We start from the raw sequence: 23,924 nt of genomic DNA on the forward strand, positions 1-23,924 counted from the left end.
ATTCCCCAGTCTCTCTCTCTCTCTCTCTCTCTCTCTCTCTCTCTCTCTCTCTCTCTCTCTCTCTCTCTCTCTCTCCTCTCTCTCTCTCTCTCCTCTCTCTCTCTCTCTCTCTCTCTCTCTCTCTCTCCTCTCTCTCTCTCTCTCTCTCTCTCTCTCTTCTCTCTCTCTCTCTCACACACACACACAACACAGACACACACACACAAGTACTGATGATTTGGGGCTGGAGAAATAGAGTAAAAGCTTGACTTATACGTGGATAACTGGAGTTCAAACTTTGGCACTGCTACTGCTTTGTGGCTGGAAAAAAAAAATCTAGTCTCTCGTGAATTTGCTAACTACCCAGCTACTTTCATTGTAAATTTGTCTATTTTCTCTCAGTTCTCTTTTTCTGAGCGGTAGCTCCTCATCACTGTGATAGTCCAGAGGTAGTAGGTACCGTTGGCAAAAGGCTAGCTAGCCTATTTGCGTGGGACTGGAAGGAAGAAACAGCTTAAACCTTAATAATCCATTAAAAAAAATCATGATTGTTCTTTGCAGCGGCTTTCCTGCTCTACCACGGAACCCAAGGCCGGCCCACCTGAAGCCCTAAATTGACTCTCAGAATGCTGGAGACAAAATGGAAACAAACCGCTCTGTCTCGCGGCGGGCCTAGTAGAACCGAGCGCCCGGTGCCAAGGAGGGAGCGCGGATTCCCGGCACGCCCCTGGCCTGGGTTGGCAAGGCAACTGGTAACCAAGCCGGCCCATTGGCGAGGTGCTCACCTGCGGTGCTCCACGAACACCAATGGGAAGCTCGGAGCCGGTTCCCGGGGCCACTGGCTGGCGAACGGGGCGGGCTTTTGCTCCAGAAACGGTGGTGGGGAAGATGGCGGCGGCCCGGGGACCCTCGGGGTGGTGGCAGCCCGGGCGGCGGCCTGGGGCGACCGGGCAGGGGTGCGCGATGCTGCTCCTGCTGCTGCTCCTGGGTTCTTGCCCCGGGCCGCGGCATGTCGGGGCCGGCCAGACGTTCGAGTACCTGAAGCGGGAGCACTCGCTGTCGAAGCCCTATCAGGGTGAGGTGCCCTGGGCCTTGCAAGGGGTGCACGGGGGGCTTTGGGACCTGCACACCTGTCCCCCCGGGGCGGTGGGGGGGTTCCCCGAACGAGGGTCTCGCTTTGGGGAGCCGGAGGGAGATGGTAGTCCGCTTCCCTCGCCTTCCAAGCTCGCAGCAGGTTCCTCCTGGCTCCTGGATGCTGCTGGCTGCGGGCCTGGGTCAAGAAGGGGCGCAAGGAGGTTGCACCCCAGAAAGGGGTGTGGGAAAGGGAGAGAGATGCGAAAGGTGGGGAGTGATTGGGGGTCCTCTAGTTAGGAGCCTCTCTGAGGATGGAGCTAGAAATAAAGCTGGAGGAAGCTCACGGTTTGCAACTTGGCAGAAGGGAGAAAAAAAGAAAAGAAAATTCGGTTAGCAAAACTAAATAACAAGCACCTTTTCTGCAGTGCAGGCGGCCTGTTGAAGGAGGCTAAGCACTTTTGCTTTGTTGCTAGTGCTTGAGCTCCTAAGGGTGATTTGACTGCCCCAAAACGTGTATACTGCAGTAGGATCCTTGCTAGAGTACCAAGTCAATCAGTGCTGATGGCTCGCTCAGCTGTGCCTCTGTTGTTCCCCCAGGAGTGGGTTGAGCTGTAAACAAGAACAGCTCAAGTGAAGAGCACAGTTTCTGTGATTCAGATGATCATTTAGTAGTTGCACCGCTGCCTCTCTTCTGAAAATATTATAGGCTGGTTCTCACCCACAACATTTTCATTCGAGAAGTGTATAACGTGAGGTGCTGAAAGTTAGCTTTGTGGAAGGATTTTGTTTATTTTTCTTTAGGTCATACCTTGCGGTGCTCAGGATTTATTCCTAGCTCTGTGTTTAGGGATCAACTCCTGGTGGGCCTCTGGAGACCATTTGTGGTAGCTTGCAAGGCAAGTGCCCTATCCACTGTACTCTTTTCTAGAGGTCCCAGCAGGGTTATTTATTTAGCTTTTTTTGGATCATTCCCATCTGCGCTCAGGGTTTATTCCTGGAGTGCTTAGAGATCACTCTTGGAGAACTCTATGGGGGTACTGAGGGTCCAACCCAGGCTGACTGTGTGCAAGGCAAAGTGCTTTACTCAGCTACAAAATCAAGACACGCAGGGATTTTTCCTGGCTCTGTGTTCAGAGGTCATTCCATATGACCCAAGGGAACCCATATGAGATGCTGGAGATAGAAACCAGGTTGGCCCCGTGCAAGGCAAATACCCTGCCTCCATCCTATTGCTCTGGACCCGCCAGAGGATTTTTTTCTTTTTGGGTCACACCTGGCAGCGCTCAGGGGTTACTCCTGGCTCTACACTCAGAAATCACTCCTGGTAGGCTCAGGGGGACCATATGGGATGTCGGAATTTGAACCACCGTCCTGCATGCAAGGCAAGCGCCTTACCTCCATGCTATCTCTCTAGCCCCTCCAGAGGATTTTTTTAAAGAGTGTGATTCAAAACCAAGTAGGTCTGAGGGTCAGTATTTTTAGGGGATTTTTTTTTCATTTTGGGGGGGAGGGACATACCTGGTGGTGCTTAGGATTTTTGGTTCCGTGCTCATGGCTCATTCCTGGGGCTCTGGGACCTTCTGTGATTCAGCGGACCTAATCCAGGCATCTAATCTGAGGGTTGGCTACATGTAAGGCAAGTAAGTGTCTTAACCTATATACTATCTCTTGAGCTCCAAAATTCCCCCCCCCCCTCTTATATGCACTGACTAGGGCTTAGTTATTGTGCTTGGATACAGTAACAGTTCTTATGTGCTTAGGAGGCTTTCCTGGAAGGGAGCTGGAAAAGTGAGAATTTCAGATTTCCGTGATCAGAGTAGGAGATTGATAGGAAAGAAGATAAGAGTGATGAGCAAACCTCTAGAGTCTGTGGTGGGTTTGTGACTGACGGCACTGCAGCCTAAGAACTGATGTATTTCCTTCCCCTAGGTGTGGGCACAGGAGGTTCATCACTATGGAATCTGATGGGCAATGCCATGGTGATGACCCAGTATGTCCGTCTTACGCCTGATATGCAGAGTAAACAGGGTGCCCTGTGGAACCGGGTGGTAAGTCTCTAGAGAGTTCTTGAAAAGTCCCATGGTAGCATATTGACTTAATTTAACTGCTTTCTCCCCAGCATTCTGTCTTTGGTGGAGATCAAGAATTTTCATTGTGACGATCATGTTGACCTTTGTAATGAAGCTAAATATCTAGGCCAATGCTTTTTCTTACCTCAATTTAGCAAATAATTAATTTTGATTCTGCTTTTGGAAATATCTTTAATTCCTGTGTGACCTAACAGAACTGCTTCTTGGGAAGTTAATAAGTCAGATTTAATTACTTTGTAAAATAGAAGATTCCTCTTTAAAATTTATTTATTGCAGGGGCCAGAGCGATAGCACAGCAGTAGAGCATTTGCCTTGCACGAGGCTGACCCAGGACAGACCTCGTTTCAATCTCTGGGGTCCTATATGGTCCCCCTAGCCAGGAGCGATTTTTGAGCTCATAGCCAGGAGTAACCCTTGAGCATCACCTGGTGTGGCCCAAAGATCCCCCCCCCCCAAATAAATAAAATTTATTTCATTGCCAGGTGTGTCCCCCAATTATTTCAGCCTTCATCCTATTGTTCCCCCTTGTAGTTTCACTTTGAAGAATCTATTTTTGTTTTGTTTTTGTTTTTGGGTCATACCTGGCAGTGTTCAGGAGTTACTCCTGGATCTACCCTCAGAAATCACTCTTGGGGCCCGAGAGATAGCACAGGTGTTTGCCTTGCAAGCATTCGATCCAGGACCAAAGGTGGCTGGTTCGAATCCTGGTGTCCCATATGGTCAGGGGACCATATGGGATGCTGGGATTCGAACCACTGTCCTTCTGCATTCAAGGCAAATGCCTTACCTCCATGCTATCTCTTTGGCCCCAAGAATCTAATTTTTTTTTTTTTTTTTTGGTTTTTGGGTCACACCCAGTAGCGCTCAGGGGTTCCTCTTGGCTCTACGCTCAGAAATTGCTCCTGGCAGGCTGGGGGACCATATGGGATGCTGGGATTCGAACCACCAACCTTCTGCATGCAAAGCAAACACTTTACCTCCATGCTATCTCTCCTGGCCCCAGAATCAAATTTTTTTTTTTTTTTATGTCCATTTGGACCTTTTTGTTGTTGTGCTCAGGGATTACTTCTGGCTCTGCACCCAAAACTTATGACTGGCACTCTGGGAAGATTGTATCGGATACTGGGGATTGAACTTGGGTGGCCTTGTGCAAGTGCCTTATTTACTCCATTCTGAACCTTTTGTAGCTACATTGTTTTCCTTGAGATGTGGCAAGAACCTAAACAGTATTTCTGCTCTACACACAGATTACTTCTGGTGGGCTTGGGGGACCATATGTGGTGCCAGATATTAAACCTGAGTCATCTAGTAGTCTACAAGTCAGCACCTACTGACTTGCTCTGTCACACTATTTGCTTTTGGGAAGGGAAGAGTACTTTTGAAGGACTTTTGCTTTGTTTGAGAAACTTCTCTTAGAACTATTGGCACAAACTTAACCCAGGAAGTGGTGCTGAATTTGTTCTTGGCAGAATGCAGGGCAGTGTGTTCTGGTAGAAGTGACAGTTAAAAGACATGCCACTTCTTGGTCTAGCTGCATCACAGATCCACTGTGAATCTTGGGGCATTTTTTACTTTTCAGTTTCCCGGTCTGTCAGCTCAGCTTTATAATACGTTCTACTTGCAGGGTTGTGTGAGCAATAAAATAACATGACAGGTGAAAAAAAATGCTTTGGAAAGCTAAAAATGTTACAGAAGTGTTGTTGCTACATGTATTAGAAGACTAGTTGATGGTGACTTTATGGGTTACTAAAATTTGTTTAAGGCCTGATACATATTTTGCAGCTAGCATTGCTAGCTGTTAATAGGTAACTTCTCTAACATTATGACTAGTTATAATCTAGGACTAGTTGCTAAAAGTACCCCTTTCCTTTTTTTTTTTTTTCTTCTTTTGCTGTACCTGGGTGGTGCTCTGTGTTTATTCCTGACTATGTACTCAGAGATGAGTCCTGCTGATGATCAGCCCTATTAAGAAGAGGGGTCAACTATATGCAAGACAAGTGCTTTAACCTTGTTTTATCTCTGGGGCCCCTCACCTCTTAAGAAAGTAATTGGCGGGCCGGAGAGATAGCACAGCGGCATTTGCCTTGCAAGCAGCCGATCCAGGACCAAAGGTGTTTGGTTCGAATCCCGGTGTCCCATATGGTCCCCGGTGCCTGCCAGGAGCTATTTCTGAGCAGACAGCCAGGAGTAACCCCTGAGCAACGCTGGGTGTGGCCCAACCCCCCCCCCCAAAAAAAGAAAGTAATTGGCAGGGCTGGAGAGAGAGCACAGTGGCGTTTGCCTTGCAAGCAGCTGATCCAGGACCTAAGGTGGTTGGTTCGAATCCCGGCATCCCATGTGGTCCCCTGTGCCTGCCAGGAGTTATTTCTGAGCAGATAGCCAGGAGTAACCCCTGAGCGACGCCGGGTGTTGCCCAAAAAACAAAACAAAACAAAACAAAACAAAAAGTAATTGGACTATTCCCAGTGTTGCTTGGGGAACCTTGTGGTGCCAAGGATCAACCCTAGGCTCCCACATGCAAAGTATGTGCAAGGCATGTACACTAATTGAGCTATCTCCTCCACAATAGTACCTTTTTTTTTTTTTTTTAGATTCTGATAGCTGTATATTTTAATTATTTCACTAGCAAAAGGAGATCTAATAATGTGTCTGAGTTATTTACTGCATTTGCTAGTATGGGGATTGGCCGCATTTGGTTGTCCATTTGAATTGATTCTTGAATCCCTTCCCCAGAGATTCTGAGGGAATTGACAGGGGATAGGTAATTGTGGCTTTATACAACTCTTTAAAGGAATCTAACATGTAGCAGAATTAGAGGCTCCCAATTAAACATAGACTCTTGCTGGCTTTGTGTGCATTTCTTTGGTCCTCCCTTTCTGAGGTCTTATTACCTACCTGCTGACTGTGGGGCAACTTTCTGCCACTGAATTTCTCTCTTGAACCTGGTATTGAAAAGAAACGATAGAGATGAGAACTTCTTTTGATCCACAGGAACTATGCTCATTGAAGTAGGGTAGGCAATTGGAGATTGCAGGGCTCTAATGAATTCAAGAAACTCACACACTCCTTGTTATTTCAGTTATGTATTCCTAATGCTGAGATTTTTGTTTTCATTTGGTTTGGTTTTTGGACTACACCCAACAGTGCTCGGGGCTTACTCCTGGTAGGGTTGGAGGACCATTATGAAGTGCTAGGGATTGAAGGTAAATTTTAAACCTCATTTATACTTTGTGAAAAATGTCCAGAAATTAAAACAAAACTGAAAATGATCTGGCTGTATGTTATTGAAGAGCCTTAATCTGACTGGCTGGGCGATGGCTGAACCCCTAGGTCTGTCTGCTGTTTTCATGATGAACTTTAACTTAGAGCCTTTCTTAATCGGAAACCCATTTATGGTTTTATTTTGGGGTGTTTGAGCCACACCCAGCTGTGGTCAGGAATCACTGCTGGTGGTACTCAAGATACTAGGAATCAAACTAGGGTGGACCTCATACAAAGCAAGTATCTTAATGTTGCCCTCTGTACTACCTCTCAAGCTCCAATTACTCATTTTGGCTACTTGGGGCCAGAGAGATAGCACAGTAGTAGGGCGTTTGCCTTGCAGGCACCCGATCCAGGAAGGACCTGGATTTGAATCCCTTCATCCCATATGGTCCACCAAGCCTGCAAGGAGCGATTTCTGAATGCAGAGCCAGGAGTAATCCCTGAGTGGCACTGGGTGTGGACAAAAACAAAAATAAACAAACAAAAATAATTTTAGCTTCTTGAAATTTTTAAGCTATTTAGAGTACCTAATCATCCATTCCCTTTTCTCAATTTTCCTAAGATTCTGATACACTATTTTTTTTAGAGGAAAATCAAGAGACTAATAGCATCCACTTCCTTTAGATTCCCTCATCAGAAGCTGTGCTGTGTTTGGGATGATGGTCTTGATGTTCCTTTTGTGCTACGTAGCCAGGAGCATTTAATGTGGGGAGACTGTAACATACTGCTGCTTGTGGGAATTCTGCTTGCCCTCAGCTTGGCATAAGACTGAGTCTAACTAATTAGAGTTTCTAATAGCACCTGCTAATTATTCCCAGGAATTTTGCATAATGATTTAACTTTTCTTATTCTTTGATACTTGATGAAGTTTTGACTTTTCTCCAAATCAAAGCTTTTTAGAGTTTTCCTTTATAGAGGTGATCTTTCTTGTTTGTTTGTTTTAGTGTAGTTTAGTTTTTGGGCCACTTCCAGTAGTGCTCAGGGGTTATTCCTGGCTCTGTGCTCAGAAATCACTCCTGGCAGGCTCGGGGGTCTATCTGGGGATGGGAGACCATCAGAGATGCTGGGGTTCGAACCCAGGTTGACCATATACAAGGCAAATGCCCTACCTGCTGTTCTATTGCTCCATCCCTCTTTGTTTTGTTTATTTATTTATTTATTTTGGTTTTTTTGGATCACACCTGGCGGCATCAGCGGCCTCAGGTGTTTCTTCTGGCTCTGTGCTCAGAAATCGCTCCTGGCAGGTATGGGGGACCATAAGGGATGCCGGGATTCAAACCACCATTCATCCTGAATTGACTGTGTACAAAGCAAACGTCCTATGGCCCACTGTTTATTTTATTTTTGAACCCCACTCTGCTCTGCACCTGGCACTGCTAGGGAGACCTTTTGGGATGCCAGGGGTTGAACCTGACTAGGCTACATGCAAGGCTAGTGCCCTATCTATCAGGTACTGTACTATTTCTCAGGTCCCTCAGAGGGGTGATCTTAAGTTGCAAATATGTGTTCATTTAGTCTCATAAACTCAACAGTTTGAGCTACTTTGCTCATCAAAGTGGATCACAGTAATCTAATTTGACATTTTCTTGTCTGAAATTACCTTGGTAATATTGTCCTGTTTCTTTTTCTTTTTAGATTTTTTTGGGGCCACACCTGGTGGCTCAGGGATTTGGGCCACTCCTGGATCTGTGCTCAGGAATTACACCTGGTGGTATTCAGGGGACAGTATGGGATACCAAGGGTTGAACCTGGGTCAGCTGTGTACAAAGCAAATGCCCTACACTTTGTACTATCGCTCTAGTCTAGCCCATATTCTGTTTCTATTAGGAGAGGCCAGAGAAAATTGAGAGAATTAATCACGGCTTATATTGAATCTCATATGTAGCTGAATGACTCAGTTTGTTTAATCTTGTTATATATGTAGCAGGTCTTAAATTTTATTTTTGATTCTTAGTTTTATATTATATATTACAAACCTGTAGACTGCTGATGAGGACATTACTTTATGTTCCTCACTAACTATATTGTCTTTTTCACATTAGCCATGTTTCCTGAGAGACTGGGAGTTGCAAGTGCACTTCAAAATCCATGGACAAGGCAAGAAGAATCTGCATGGGGATGGCTTGGCAATCTGGTACACGAAGGACCGGATGCAGTCAGGTACCGGAACCCTGGGTGACTTTTGTATGGGGTGGCCCAGGCCTGCTCTACTGCGTCTCTCCTTTTGAGAAGTACAGTGTCAGGGCTTCGCACTCTCCCTTGATGTTTGTAACTGATGCTTGGCTCGGCTAGTCTCTACAAAGGTGCCGAGTTCTAATAAGTAACTGAACTAAATTCATCTTGGAATGATCGATTTCTTGCTTATTAATTCCTTCTGGTTTTCCTGTAGAGCCATCTGGCCCATTGACTGGGTGAAAGCACTGCTCTCTCAGCCACCGAGTAGGGGAGTTTTCTTCTGGGTATGCTCTGGGAATAGATTTCTGCAGTCCTGAGTCTGCAGGAGGAGAGAGCTTTTTTCTTGATGTTTGGCAACCATTGCTCCACCTTGATGGCAGATTCAGCCTGATTTGACCTGATGGCTTTTGCAACAAGAAGTGGAACTTGGGAATTCAGTTCTGGTTTGGGCACCTACTTGTCAACAAGTGGTTGTGAAGCAGAATTCTCTAGGGCACCTCATTCCCTTTGGATGAGGAACATCTGCAGTGCCAAACAAGGTTGCTGAGGCCTCTCTCTTTCCCTTACCATTGATAATACACAGTAACAGACAGCTTTTGGAAGCTTTTATCAATGTTTTCTCATCTTATGAGGAGCCTGGGAACCATTTGATTTTACCTTTTCCACCATTATATTTATATATTATTCCCTTATCAACTCTTGGCTTTATTTCACTGTTCATCTGTTCTCTCTCTTTCTCTAGGGCCTGTGTTTGGAAACATGGACAAATTTGTGGGGCTGGGAGTATTTGTAGACACCTATCCCAATGAGGAAAAGCAGCAAGAGGTAATGACAAGTGTCCCAGCTTAGGTCAGCTCCACTGACATTACAGTCTTTGCCTCAAGAATGTTGTTTCAGAGGGACAGAGGGGATAATTTCCATTGTCTTCATTGTCGAATTTCAAATGTTGATTCCTTGTGAGGGTTTTTTCCTATAGGGAACTGTTTATAGAACAGAATCCTTTGGGAATGGTTGTCATGAATGGGAGCTTTCTCTTTAGAGTTAACAATATTCTTTTCGTTCATATTAGATAGAAGTGGAAGTGAGGTTGCTTTGCTGATTGATTATTGGGCTAGTAAGGCCAGGACTAGAGCAATGAAGCATATATAACTCAGCTCTTCTGACTAACACTGCTGTGCTTTCTCCTGCAGTTGACTCACCCAGAGCCATCCTTTTCTTTTTCTCTTCTCAGACCTGAACAGCAGCATTTCTCTTATAGGGAAGGTTGTCAAAAGAAATTGATGAGATTACAGCATTTCATTGGAACTAGGACTCCAAGTGTTAACTGACCATCTTGTTTTTTGTAGCTGACTCCAAGGATTCTTTTAATGCTGCCTTATCCTGGCAACATGTTGCTCTGCCTCATTGATGGTCCTGCCATCACATAGTGGGACAGTGCTTATGTTGAGCAGTCACTGGGTATCCTAGAGCTAAAGCTAAGTAATCTTAGTAAGGAGGACAGAATTAGGTGTGAGGGCAACATTTACTTTGTGAGTTGTTGCCCCTGCCCCTAGTCCCAGGCATTGCGTTGTCTCCTTGGGGGAGGATCAGTGGTCAGTTTGACTGTTAGTCCATCATCATAGCCATATGACTGTATGTGACTGTCCTCACCATGCAAAGATTAGGATTGCATTCTGGGAGTTGCATTCTATTAAGGCATCTGGACTGATAATTCTTTTTTTTTTTTTTGGTTTTTGGGCCACACCTGTTTGACGCTCAGGGGTTACTCCTGGCTATGCACTCAGAAATCACTGGTTTGGGGGGACCATATGGGACACCAGGGAATTGAACCGTGGTCCATTCTATGCTAGCACTTGCAAGGCAGAGACCTTACCTCTAGCGCCACCTTCCCGGCCCCTAATTCTTGAGTACTGTTGTATATGTCTCATACTCTAGTAAAATAGAATTAAAAAGAAAAAGAAGGTTGTATTAGGGAGTTGTTGTTGTTGTTGTTGTTGTTTTTAGTCATACTTAGCTATGCCCAGGGATCATTCCTGGTGGGGGATCATGTGAGATTTTGGGGATTGAATCTAGGTCGGTTGATTGCATGTAAGGCAAATGTCCTATATGCTATACTCAGGCCCCTAGATACATGTGAGGAATGTCACAACTAGATGGTGGGGAGCAATTACCATGCAGTGCTGGGGATTGAACGTGAGAGTTCTGCATGCAATGCCTGTGTTCTTGCCTATTGTGTTTTTTCTGCAGCCTTTGTATTACTTAGATTTACATTCAAGTTGAAGGAATAGTGATAGTTAGAAATATATGTGAATAATATGTGGACTTCAAGGAGTAATTAGAATTTTATTAATTGCTTTTTTAGTTTTTTTGGGAGGAGAGCCACACCTGTTGATACCAAGAGTCACTGTTGGTGTGTCACTGATCAAATCTGAGGGACTGGAATGGTAGCACAGTGGTAGGGTGTTTTTCTTGTATGCAGCAGACCTAGGTTTGATCCCCGGCATCTCATATGGTCCTCTGAGCCTGCCAAGAGTGATTCCTGAATGCAGAACTAGGAATAATACCTGAGCACTATTATGTGGCCCCAAAAACAAAAAACAAATAAACAAACAAAACCATGTCATGAGTATCCCAAGGAGCTAGTACTAGCACTGAGCTAGAACACACAGAGTATTTTCTGTGCAGCATCAGGTGTACACCCCCCAAAATGTTATGCACTCTCTCTCTCTCTCTCTTTTTTTTTTTTTTTTTTTGGTTTTTGGGCCACACCCATTTGACGCTCGGGTTACTCCTGGCTATGCACTCAGAAATCACCCCTGGCTTGGGGGGACCATATGGGATGCCGGGGGATCGAACCGAGGTCCGTCCTACGCTAGCGCTTGCAAGGCAGACACCTTACCTCTAGCGCCACCTTCCCGGCCCCTCTCTCTCTCTCTCTCTCTCTCTCTTTGTCTTTCTCTACCAGTGTAAGATACCTGCTTCAAAACACCGTACTTTTTTTTTTTTTTTTTTTTTTTTGGTTTTTGGGTCACACCCGGCAGTGCTCAGGAGTTACTCCTGGCTTCATGCTCAGAAATTGCTCCTGGCAGGCACGGGGGACCATATGGGACACCGGGATTCGAACCAACCACCTTAGGTTCTGGATCGGCTGCTTGCAAGGCAAACACCGCTGTGCTACCTCTCCGGGCCCAAAACACCGTACTTTCACTTACGATGCTTCACCTTCTCACAACCAGAGTTGCTTCTGATAGGTTGATTCCTAGGGATTAGAGACATAATTTTTAGGTGATACTTTATGCATTATTAGTTTTAGATTTTATATTCAATTCAGAGAGTTTGTATGCAGTATATTTCTTTTTCTGTCTTAATAGCCTGGAATTGTCTTAGAATGTTTTATTATGACATTGTTCTTTAATTTTTTATGTTAAATCTTTTTCTTTTTATATTTTTATTTATTTATTTGTTTGTTTGTTTTTTGGGGCCAGCATCCGGCGGTGCTCAGGGGTTACTCATGGCTCTGCACTCAGAAATGGCTCTTGGCAAGCTCAGGAGACCATATGGGATGCCAGGGATTGAACCCAGGTCAGCTACGTGCAAGGCAAATGCCCTACTGACTCCAGCCCCTCAAATTTTCTTTTTCAAATATTTTTTATAGATGATAGTTCTGTCTTTGTATTTCAATATATAATTAGGTGAAAAAACCAAAACAGAAAAGACAGACCTTTTATTTTAATTATATTTTGTTTTATTTTGTTTTGGACCACTCCCAGAAGGACTTGAGCGGCCGTACTGTCTGGGAATTGAATCTAGAAGCCTCTATCCCACTTCAGCCCATGAGCTATATCCCCAAGTCAAGAAGAACCTCTTAATCCCTCAAATATATATATATATATATATATATATATATACATATATATTTATTATATATATATGTTATATATTTTGGTTTCTGGGTCACACCCGGCAGTGCTCAAGGATTACTCTTGGCTCTATGCTCAGAAATCGCTCCTGACAGGCTCGGGGGACCATATGGGATGCCGGGATTCAAACCACTGTCCTTCTGCATGCAAGGCAAATGCCCTACCTCCATGCTATCTCTCCAGCCCAATCTCTCAGATATTTTACTGTCTGATTGTCTTAACACTCTATTATATTTTTGCTTGTTCTGAGGCTATTATCAGTGATGCTCAGGGCTTACTTCTGGCTCTGCACTCAGGAATTATACCTGGCTGTACTTTGGAGGAACATATGGGATACCAGAGATCAAACCTGGGTTGGCTATATGCAAGACAAGCACCTTACCCATTGTACTATGGCTCTGGTTCTGGGACTTAACACTAAAAGTGTGTTTGATTTCACATCTCTTTCCGAGTACTGTGAACATATCTGACTAGAGATCTCCTTAATTTAGTCATTGATTGAATATTTAGTGGTTTCTTCCTAAATGACAGACATTGAACTGGTTGGTTTACATTTCTCATTTCAGCTTCATAATTAATCCTGTGAATGTACATTATTGCTTTACATTACATATGCTTGCAGTGAAGAAATAAAATCTCAGATGATGTCATCCATCCCCGGTTATGTAGCTGTGACGTAGGCCATGGTTATAGCCCATCTTCCCTCACCACAAAGGTGCTTAATGGCATTTTTTCCTGTTTTGTGGTTCACAGCCTGTGTGCTTTGTACCTGAAATTCAATTTTTTTTTAATTTTTTGTTTTTGGGTCACACCTGGCAGCGCTCAAGAGTTACTCCTGGCTCTATGCTCAGAAATCACTCCTGGCAGGCTCGGGGGACTATATGGGACACCTGGTTTCGAACCACTGACCTTCTGCATACAAGGCAAATGCTTTTACTTCCATGCTATCTCTCTGGCCCCTGGAATTCGATTTTTTAAGTATATTGAATTATAGCCTGATCTAAATTTCAAGTGTGAATGCTGATAGTTTACGTGTTGCAGTCTCTCCTCTAGACAAACACTAGACAAGACTAGTGCTCTACCACTGAGTGGGAGGTGACTCCCACCATATGATTCTTTTCAATTGAGATAGACTGAGTGATTGTACATCAGGGAGAGCATTTTTGCCTTGCACATGACCAACCCAAGTTTGCTCCCTAGCACCTCACGACTGATTCCTGAGTTCAGAGCCAGGAGTAAACTTTGAGTCTCCAAGGTCTAGCCCCCAAACAAACAAACTACAAATAGAAAGATCGTTTCAAAAGATAGGTACAATGATATGGAAGAGGTTATTTTTTTTCCTGCCCCCTTCTAGCTAGGGATCAAACTTAGGTCATGGTTTTTTAGTCACTGTGATTTACAAAGTTGTTAATAACAGTTTCAATGTCTGACTCTAAACCCACCTTCAGTGTCAGCATTCCTCCACCCTAAGACACAATTTTCAGTAATCTTGTACAAAAATTTGTAGTCATTTTCCACCCTCCAGACAACAGTCATGAGTTCTTCATTTTCTGCTTGCTCCCAAATTAGGAATGAAGGTAGTACCTTGCATCTTTTGCCTTTGGGTTTAGCTAACTATGGCTATGTTCCAAAATTTGTAGCTGCAAGAAATTAGTGGTTACTGAGGACCCACTTTAAGAAATCCTGACTGGGTTTAGACAGTGAGATGGCATTTATAGACTTACTGCTAATAGGAGGTGAAAAGTTGAGGGCTGAGTTCTGATTGCTTAAGTAGACAGATTTCTGAGCTGGTTTTTGGGCCACACCGGGTGATGATCAGGGGTTACTCCTGGCTATGTGCTCAGAAATCGCTCCTGGCTTGGGGGACCATATGGGACGCTGGGGGATCGAACCCAATCTGTCCTAGGTTAGTGTGTACAAGGTAAAAACCCTACTGCTTGCACCACCACTCTGGCTCCTCGTGCAGTATTTTTTTTTTTGTATATTTTTGTTTTGGGGTCACACCTGATGATGCTCAGGGCTTTCTCCTGGCTCTGTACTCAGGGATCACTACTGGTAGTGCTTCAGGGGACCATATGAGGAACCAAGGATCAAACACAGGGTGGTTGTGTTGGAGATAAATGTCCTACCTGCTGCCCTATAGCTCTCGCTCTATGCAGTGTTTTTAAATTTAGCTGTCCATCAGAGCCATTGTGAGTTTCTTAAAACACACCCTAAGATCAACTGAATGAAACTCACCGGAATGTACCATTGAAAATCTCACTTGGGTTGCTGGAGAGAGAGTACAATACATAGGGCACTTGCCTTTGATGCAAGACCCATGTTTGAGCCCTGGCATAGTATATGGTCCCTGGAGCACCATCAATAGTAATAACTGACTGCAGAGCCAGGAGTAAACTTTGAGCATCATTGGGTATATCCCAAGAAAAATACCCGCCTCCCACACACAATGGGGGCGTGTGTGCACACAGAGATAGGATAATAGACAGGGCTCTTGCCTTGTACTTAGCCAACCTGGATTCATTTCTTGGCATTCTATTTGCCAAACCGCCCCCCACCCCCCGCCCAGCTCTATTAGGAGTAATCTCTGAGGATCACTAGGTATGGCCCAAAACAACAGCAAAATCACAAATTTCCCCAGGAGATACTTCCTGAAGTTCAGCTTTCATGAAGGAGAGGGTGACTGGGTGCTGTGCTCAGGAGAGTCCCGCACCCTTGGGTTAGGATGCGGAGCACTGTAGGCCTGCTAGAGAGTTGCAGCTTCAATTTGCCATCACGGGTATGGGGAGCAATCAGGAATCACCATGAATTAAAAAGTTATGTTTATTCATAGTAGGCATATAGTGGTCCAGCACCAATTCCTTCTCCAGTGTCCATTTCCACCAGTGTCTCTAGTTTCCTTTCTACTACTCAGCCTGCTTCTATGCTGGTTTTTATTTATTTATTTCCTTTGTGTTTTTGTTTTTGGATCACACCCAGAGATGCTCAGGGGTTACTCCTGGCTCTGCACTTAGAAATTATTCCTGGGGGGAAAAAAAGAAACTCCTGGGGGTTCTCTGGAGACCATATGGAATGCTGGGTTTGAACCCAGATGGGCTCTTTGAAAGGCAAATGCCCTACCTACGCACTATAGCTCTGGCCCTTCCTCTTTTATGCACTGTGATTGCTCATAGTGTTGTGTTTCACTTTACTTCCTTTCAGCACCATGTTCTCTATAGTGGCTATTTCCCTGTACCATTGTTGTAGTGGTCCCTTCCCTGACCTATCCCTTCCCTGTTTCACCCAGTGATAAATTTTCTACTGAGGACCATTTCTCATGTTCTTTGTTTCTATTGTTTTGGGTATTAATTATTCCCCTACTATGTTTCTTTATATCCGTCATATGACTATGATCATTCTGTGTCCGTTTCTCTCACTCTAACTTATTTTACTTAGCATGATGCTCTCCAGATTCATCCATGTATCAGGAAATTGAATGATTTTATTTTTTTTTTCTTACGGTGGAATAGTATTCCATTGTGTATATATGTACCCATAGCTTCTGTATCCAGTCATCTGTTTTTAGGCATTTGTGTTTTTAGATTTTGGCTGTTGAGAATACTACAATGAATTTAGGAGTGCAGATGTCTTTTCTGGAGTGTGTTTTTGGGGCCTTGGGGTGTATCCCAAGAAGTGAAATTGCTGGGTCATTTGGAAGCTTCATTCATAGTTGTTTATTTTGAGACTATCACCAGTGGTGTTCAGTTTTTACTCCTGACTCTGCACTCAGGGATCACTCCTGGTGGCCTTGGGGGACCATATGTTGTACTGGGGATTGAACCCAGATCTGGGTTGGCTGCCTGCAGGCAAGTGCCTTCACCATTATGTTTTCTCTTCAGTCCTTCAACTCCTAGTTTTTTGAATAATGACCAAGCTGTTTTCCTAAAAGGTTGAACCAGTCAGCATTCACCAACAGTGTCAGGGTCATAATGGTGTTTTAATCCCATCCTGTACTTGTCACAAGCTCTTTTTATTTCCTAAATTAGATGGCATTATTATTTTCTTGATCTAGGTGATAGCTGTAGAAGTCATTTTGTGGCAATTTAATCAGCTGTTAATTTATTTTACTTTTTGTTTTGTTTTGTTTTTGGGCCACACCTGGCAGTGCTCAGGGGTTACTCCTGGCTGTCTGCTCAGAAATAGCTCCTGGCAGGCACAGGGGACCATATGGGACACCAAGATTCGAACCAACCACCTTATGTCCTGGGTTGGCAGCTTGCAAGGCAAATGCCGCTGTGCTATCTCTCTGGCCCTTATTTTACATTTTTAAGTAGTTCTGGACAGATGTCACTGCAGTTCTGGAAAGTAGCTGTGAATCCCCCTTTGTCCTAACTGTGCCAGCAGGCCCTGAGTGTGTGGGCTCTATCTCTTCCCCATTCTCAGTGTTTTAGATGCCTCTCTCCTTGGGTACCTAGAATATGGCACTGTCATGTCCATGTCATGTCATGTCCAGATCTTGTGGTGTCCTGGTTCCAATGCTCAGGTCTTCTTACTTTTTTTTTTTTTTTTTTGGTCCGTCCTAGGTTAGCACATGCAAGGCAGACGCCCTATCGCTTGTGCCACCGCTCTGGCCCCACAAGTCTTCCTTCTTAACAAGATGCTCCCTCATCTGCCTATCAGAGCACCCATTTTGTTTGCATTCACAGCATTTATCACTCTCTGAAATAAGTTTTTTCACTTGCTTCTCTGGCTCTTCCCCTCTCCTGTTTCTGTTGGAATTTCCCACTGTACAAAAAAGGAGAAATACTTGGTTGTTACTGCACCCTGGCATCCATCTCCCAAAGCACAGGCTGAATTGAGCTGGGCCTTGTTGCCAGAGTTGCAGATTTCTAGAGTGAAACAGCTTTGAACCTAAAGTTTTTTCTTAATCCAGTGGATCATTTCATTTCTCACAAGTTGTGGGGTCCAAATACAATACTTACTTGCTATCTACATGCAGTGAAGGATCCCTTTGGAAGGGAATGAACTTTTCTTTCTTTTTTTGTTTTTGTTTGTTTGTTTGTTTGTTTTTGGACTACACCTGGTGGCGTTTAGGAGTTACTCCTGGCTCTGTGCTCAGAAATCCCTCTTAGCAGGCTCTGGGGGACCATATGTGATATCTTGGATTGAACTCAGGTTGGCTGTGTGCAAGACAGATTCCTTACCTGCTGTGCTATTGCTCTGGCCCCAAGGTAGAGAATGAATTTTGGAGTCTCAGGTGATGGATTTTTTTTTGTCTTCTGGGCAGTGCTGTACCCTGAGATCCTGAGTAGTAAAGAATGTTTGGAATTTTAAATAATTTATTTTAATTTTTTGTTTCTCTCCTTGCTATAGAAGTGTGCTCATCTGGCTATAAACTAACTTGTGGATCATGCTTGGGCATAGTGGAACACTGAGAGCTTCTGAAAGATTCGGGATCTTCCAGGAGTTAGATAGGTCATCCTCGTGACCCTCTGGGGACTCTGAGAATATAACAGATCTCCTGCCTAGAAAATGTCCTTGCATTTGTGTGTAGAGTCATGTCTGTAATGGGGGCAGGTGGAAGGGAGGCTAAGCTTTCACTGAATGCCCTCCATGGACTTTAAATCCTGTTTTGGAAATTTAGATTGGCTTGTCCACCTGTCATAGCTGGGTACTGGCTCCACCACTGCTATTTCCTCCTGACTTAGTCTCCTGTCTTTTGTACCCTCTCTTTTTTTCATAATAACCTGCTGGACCCTCTCAGGCCCAGAAGAGGCGGTATTCTCCAGGAGTGCAGGTACTCATGGCTGGCTTCTCCACCATGGCTCTCCCTCATTCTCTGTGTCCATCAAACCTTGGCTTCTCTGTTTGGAATCCATTTGGCTGTTGTCTCCAGAGCCCCTGGCCTGATTGCGACTGCATCTCCACCTTGCATGCTGACTGTTGGGGGGCAGTGAACAACTCACTAAAGAAGTGGCATGTTAATCTTTCCTTCCTGGCATCTCGGCACTGTCTTCGCACGGCCTGTTCTGGAATGGTTATCAATTCTTTCCGAGGAAGGAAGTGCTCTCTGTGACTAATTGGAGAGGGCCTCTGAAGGGGATAGGAAGGTGGGTGGATGTGGCATGCTTTCAGTGAAAGAACCTTGCTCTAGGTATTCCTGGGATTTGTTCTATGTGGATGGAAGTTCTGGGCAAGCTAAAAGATCTTTGAGGAGCCTGAAAGACTGGAGAGCACTCTTCTGCAGTGCTCACTTGGTCAGTGCTCACTCTGAGACCTGCTGTTAGCTCTATATGCCTGTGGGATTTTAGAATTTCAAAGACAGTTTTCCTTACTATAAAGCCTTCCTCCTTCCCACCATAAAAGAGATATTTTTTGAAATATTGTGACTTGTAACATTTACATTAAGGGGTAGGAGTTATATGGTGGAAGCCAAGGGGGGAGAATAACGAAGTCTTACTGTCAAAAGGTCCATATAGTAATTGGGGAAGAAGAAATTCACCTTCTTTGGCAGTATCTGCTGTCAAATGATGGTCTGAAGGCTTACAAAGCATTTTGCAGAGATTATTTCAGTGTTTCCCCCACACTCCAAATTGTTAACAAGGAGGATTCTTCAAGGCTGGTACAGAAAAGAACTGCTTGGCCATGTCTATGAGTGATCCTTGGGGGAGGCTGTGGGGGAGTGCTATGGACCTGCTGTGAGGGTAACGGCTTGTCTATACAGGCTCCTGTGACTTTCCTCTGGCCTCTGAGAGCATTGCCTTACTGCCTCTGCTTTTCCTTCCCTGCTTCCCAGAGGGTGTTCCCCTACATCTCAGCCATGGTGAACAATGGTTCCCTCAGCTATGACCATGAGCGGGATGGGCGGACTACAGAGTTGGGGGGCTGTACAGCCATTGTTAGGAACCTCCACTATGACACCTTCCTTGTGATCCGCTATGTCAAGAGACATTTGACGGTGAGTTTTGGTTCTGGATCCATTTCTTGTATAGGTTGTCTTGTTGCTGCTCCTGTGGCCTGGCTCTGATATCTCTCTCTTCTTTTATTCTAGATAATGATGGACATTGATGGCAAGCATGAGTGGAGGGACTGCATTGAGATGCCAGGGGTTCGTCTGCCCCGGGGCTACTACTTTGGTGCCTCCTCCATCACTGGGGACCTCTCGGGTACTGCCACATGCAACTTTTCTTTGCAAAACATAGGCCATAGCCAGGCCTGAGTGCAGTTTCTCAGGGAGGAAATAGATGAGCAGAGCCTGGGGAAGCAAGTGCCAATGGGAGGCAGTCTTTGTGCTTCCTCAGGCTCACAGCACTTTTTGGGCCTCTTTATATAAGCAACCTCTTCCCTTCTTTGGACTTTCCCTTTTTTATAGAAAAGGGACATCATCCCTTTTCTAACTAGTAGGTTCTTTTTTTCTTTTCTTTTCCTTTTCTTTTCTTTTCTTTTCTTTTTTTTTTTTTTTTTGACACATTCAGTTGTGCTCAGGCCTTACTCCTAACTCTAAACTCAGGAATTATTCCTGGCTGTATTTGGAAGACCATAAGGGATGCCAGGAATCAAACCCAGGTCAGCAGCATTCAAGGAAACCACCCTACTTCTTGTACTACTACTCTGATTCCTGATCTTTGTGCTCTGACTTTTGTTTTTGGGGCCATCTCCAGCAATGCTTAGGGCTAACTCCTGGCTTTGAGTTCAGAGGTCATTCCTGATATTAACCACTGTACAGTCTCTCTGGCCCAAATTCTGTTAACTTTGGCATATGTTCCTTTTCTTTTTTTTGCTTGCTTGTTTTTTAGCCACATCCAGTGACAATCAGGGGTTACTCCTGGCTATGTGGTCAGAAATTGTTCCTAGGGGCCGGGTAGGTGGCGCTGGAGGTAAGGTGTCTGCCTTGCAAGCGCTAGCCAAGGAAGGACCGCGGTTCGATCCCCCGGCATCCCATATGGCCCCCCCCCAAGCCAGGGGCGATTTCTGAGCACATAGCCAGGAGTAACCCCTGAGCGTCAAACGGGTGTGGCCCAAAAACCAAAAAAAAAAAAAAAAAAGAAATTGTTCCTAGCTTGGGGGACCATAGGAGATTGAACCGCAATCCGTCCTAGGTCAGCCATGTGCAAGGCCACTGCACCACCACTCCGGCCCCTGTTCCTTTCTTTTCTTTTTTTTGGGTCACAGCGCTCAGGGGTTACGCCTGGCTCTATGCTCAGAAATCGTTCCTGGCAGGCTTGATGAACCATATGGAATGCCTGGATTTGAACCACCATCCTTCTGCATGCAAAGCAAATGCCTTACCTCCATGCTATCTTTCCGGCCCCATCCCTGTTCCTTTTCTTTTTTTTTTTTTTCTGGTTTTTGGGCCACACCCAGCAATGCTCAGGGGTTACTCCTGGCTGTCTGCTCAGAAATAGCTCCTGGCAGGCACGGGGTACCATATGGGACACTTGGATTCGAACCAACCACCTTTGGTCCTGATCGGCTGCTTGCAAGACAAACGCCATTGTGCTATCTCTCTGGGCCCCCTGTTCCTTTTCCTCATTCCTTTTTGGGGAGCAGGCATGTCTGACAGTGCTCAAGACTTATTCCTGGCTTTGTGCTCACTCTTGGGAGGGGGGTTGGGTTAGGGGGACCATATGGAATGCCAGGATCAGAGTTTGCCAACCAGTGTCTTTTTTTGGGGGGGGAGGGCACACCCGATGCTCAGGGGTTACTCCTGGCTGTCTGCTCAGAAATAGCTCCTGGCAGGCACGGGGTACCATATGGGACACTTGGATTCGAACCAACCACCTTCGGTCCTGGATTGGCTGCTTGCAAGGCAAACTCTGCTGTGCTATCTCTCCGGGCCCCAACCACAGTGTCTTAAGATCTGTTCTGTCGGGGCCAGAGAGATAACATGGAGATAGGGCATTTGCCTTGCATGCAGAAGGATGGTGGTTTGAATCCCGGTATCCTTTATGGTCCCCCGAGCATGCCAGGAGCGATTTCTGAGCATAGAGCCAGGAGTAACCCCTGAGTGCTGCCAGGTGTGACCCAAAAGCCAAAAAGAAAAAGAGCTGTTCTGTCTTTCTAGTACTATGCTTCTTTATATCCCATATATGAGAGATCATTTTTTTTGTCTGTCCGTCACTTTTCAGCTGATACATCACTTTTCATGATACTCTCCGGGTCCATTCATGTAGCAGCAAATTAACATGATTCTGTCTTTTCTCATGAATGTGTACCATAGTTTCTTTAGTCATCTGTTCTTGGACATGTGGATTATTTTCAGATTTTGTCTATTGTGAGTAGTGCCATAGTGTACATAGGAGCCCAAATGCCTTATTTGAATAGAGACTTTGGACCCTTGTAGTAGATTGCAAGAAGAATTGCTGTGTTAGATGGAAGCTCAGCTCTTTTTTTTTTTTTTTTTTTTTGGCCACACCCATTTGATGCTCAGGGGTTACTCCTGGCTGTGTGCTCAGAAATCGCCCCCGGCTTGGGGGGACCGTATGGGACGTCTGGGGATCGAACCTCAGTCTGTCCTAGGCTAGCGCTTGCAAGGCAGACGCCTTACCTCTAGCGCCACCTCTCTGGCCCTGGAAGCTCAACTCTAAACTTTTGAGAAGTGTCCATACTTTTTTTCAAAAAGGTTAATCCAGTCAACAGTCCCACCAGATTTTCCTCCACACCCACGCCCATATGGATTGTCTGTGTGTACAGCTGTTTTTTGTTTTGTTTTTGTTTGGGGGTCACACCTAGCAGCACTCAGGGGTTACTTTTGGTTTTACGCTCAGAAGTTGCCCCTGGCAGGCATGGGGGACCATACAGGATGCTGGGATTCAAACCACCGTCCTTCTGCACACAAGGCAAATGCCCTACCTCCATGCTATCTCTTCGGCCCTGTTTTTCTTTTTGATGTGAGCAAGTTTCAGTGGTAGGAGGTGATATCTCTGTTTTGATTTGCATTTCTCTAATGATAAGTGAACTAGAGCACTTTTAAAATATCTATTGATCATCTGTATGCCATCTTTGAGGAAGTTATGTTCATTTCTTCTCCCTATTTTCTGATGGATTGACATTTTGTTTTGTTAAATTTTTTTTTTTTTTTTTTTTGTGATTTTTGGGTCACACCCGGCAGTGCTCAGGGGTTACTCCTGGCTCCATGCTCAGAAATTGCTCCTGGCAGGCACGGAGGACCATATGGGATGCTGGGATTCGAACCGATGACCTCCTGCATGAAAGGCAAACGCCTTACCTCCATGCTATTTCTCCAGCCCCTGTTTTGTTAAATTTTTTTAGTTTTGTTTTTATTTGGTTTTTGGACCACATCTGGTGGTACTAAGGGGTTCCTTCTGGCTCTATACTCAGGAATCACTCCTGGTGGTATTCAGGGAAACACATGTGATGCCGGGGATCAAACCCGGGTCAGCCGTGTGCAAGGTAAAGTGCCTTACCCATTGTATTATTTCTCTGTTTCCTGTTGTTAAGTTTTATATAAGTGCCGGGCCTGAGCGGTGGCACAGGTGGTAGGGCGTTTGTCTTGCACTCACTGACCTAGGACGGACCGTGGTTCAATTCCCTTGCATCCCATATGGTCCCCCCATGCCAGGAGTGATTTCTGAGCACATAGCCAGGAGTAGTCCCTGAGCGTCACTGGGTGTGGCCTAAAAATAAAAAAAAAAGTTTTACAAGTGATTTATATATCTTGGCTTTTAACCACCTGTTAGATGAGTGATGGGTATATATTTCCTCCCAATGTGTGTGTGACTTTTTTTTTTAATAACCCCTGGTGACAATCAAGGGGTGTCCATCCTGGATCAGCCACATGCAAGACAAACACCCTACTGCTGTGCTATCGCTCCAGCCCCACAAAAGCTTTATTTTTATTTTTGGGTCATGCCCGGCAGCGCTCAGGGGTCACTCCTGGCTCTTCACTCAGAAATCGCCCCTGGCAGGCACGGCGGACCATATGGGATGCCGGGATTCAAACCACCATCCTTCTGGACGCAAGGCAAATGCCTTACCTCCATGCTATCTCTCCGTCCTCCCCCCCACAAAAGCTTTCTAATTTGATGTAGTCCCATTTGTTGTTTATCTTCGCTTTTTTTGCTTGGCCAATGGTGACAATTCTTGTACATAAAAGTAAATGGCCAGTCTGCAACTGGATGCAGCTGTTTAGTTCCAGCTGTTATTGCCAAAAATGTAAGTGTAGTGAGACTTTATCTTCTAGTTTTATAGAAGAAGAAAAATATGAATTTTTATTTTATTTATTTTTCTTTTGGGGTCTGGGATCTCCCTTGGAGTGGTATACTTATGGGTTCTCCTTAGTGCTTGGGGGCCCCTAACATGCTGAGCATCAAACCTGAGTCTCTTCTGTGCAAAAAAAATGAACTCAGATCTTTGCACTGTCTTCCTGGGCTCCCAAAATCTGAGTTTTTAAACTGAAATAATCTATTTTTAAAGTCCTGCC

General features: G+C 45.0%; 1 protein-coding gene across 1 annotated transcript in view; it reads left to right on the forward strand.

The window, feature by feature from the left end:
• The first annotated feature begins 867 nt into the window (after positions 1-867).
• The window catches only part of LMAN2L (lectin, mannose binding 2 like), a 31,554-nt gene continuing 8,497 nt past the window's right edge, over positions 868-23,924 (forward strand). The window contains exons 1-7 of the mRNA XM_049784847.1: positions 868-1,054; positions 2,983-3,101; positions 8,450-8,567; positions 9,325-9,407; positions 18,246-18,278; positions 19,278-19,439; positions 19,533-19,647. Coding sequence (XP_049640804.1) covers positions 868-1,054; positions 2,983-3,101; positions 8,450-8,567; positions 9,325-9,407; positions 18,246-18,278; positions 19,278-19,439; positions 19,533-19,647 — 817 coding nt within the window. The remainder of the gene's footprint in view (positions 1,055-2,982; positions 3,102-8,449; positions 8,568-9,324; positions 9,408-18,245; positions 18,279-19,277; positions 19,440-19,532; positions 19,648-23,924) is intronic.

This window comes from Suncus etruscus, chromosome 12 (genome assembly GCF_024139225.1).
Source record: "Suncus etruscus isolate mSunEtr1 chromosome 12, mSunEtr1.pri.cur, whole genome shotgun sequence".
Taxonomy (NCBI): Eukaryota; Metazoa; Chordata; class Mammalia; order Eulipotyphla; family Soricidae; genus Suncus; species Suncus etruscus.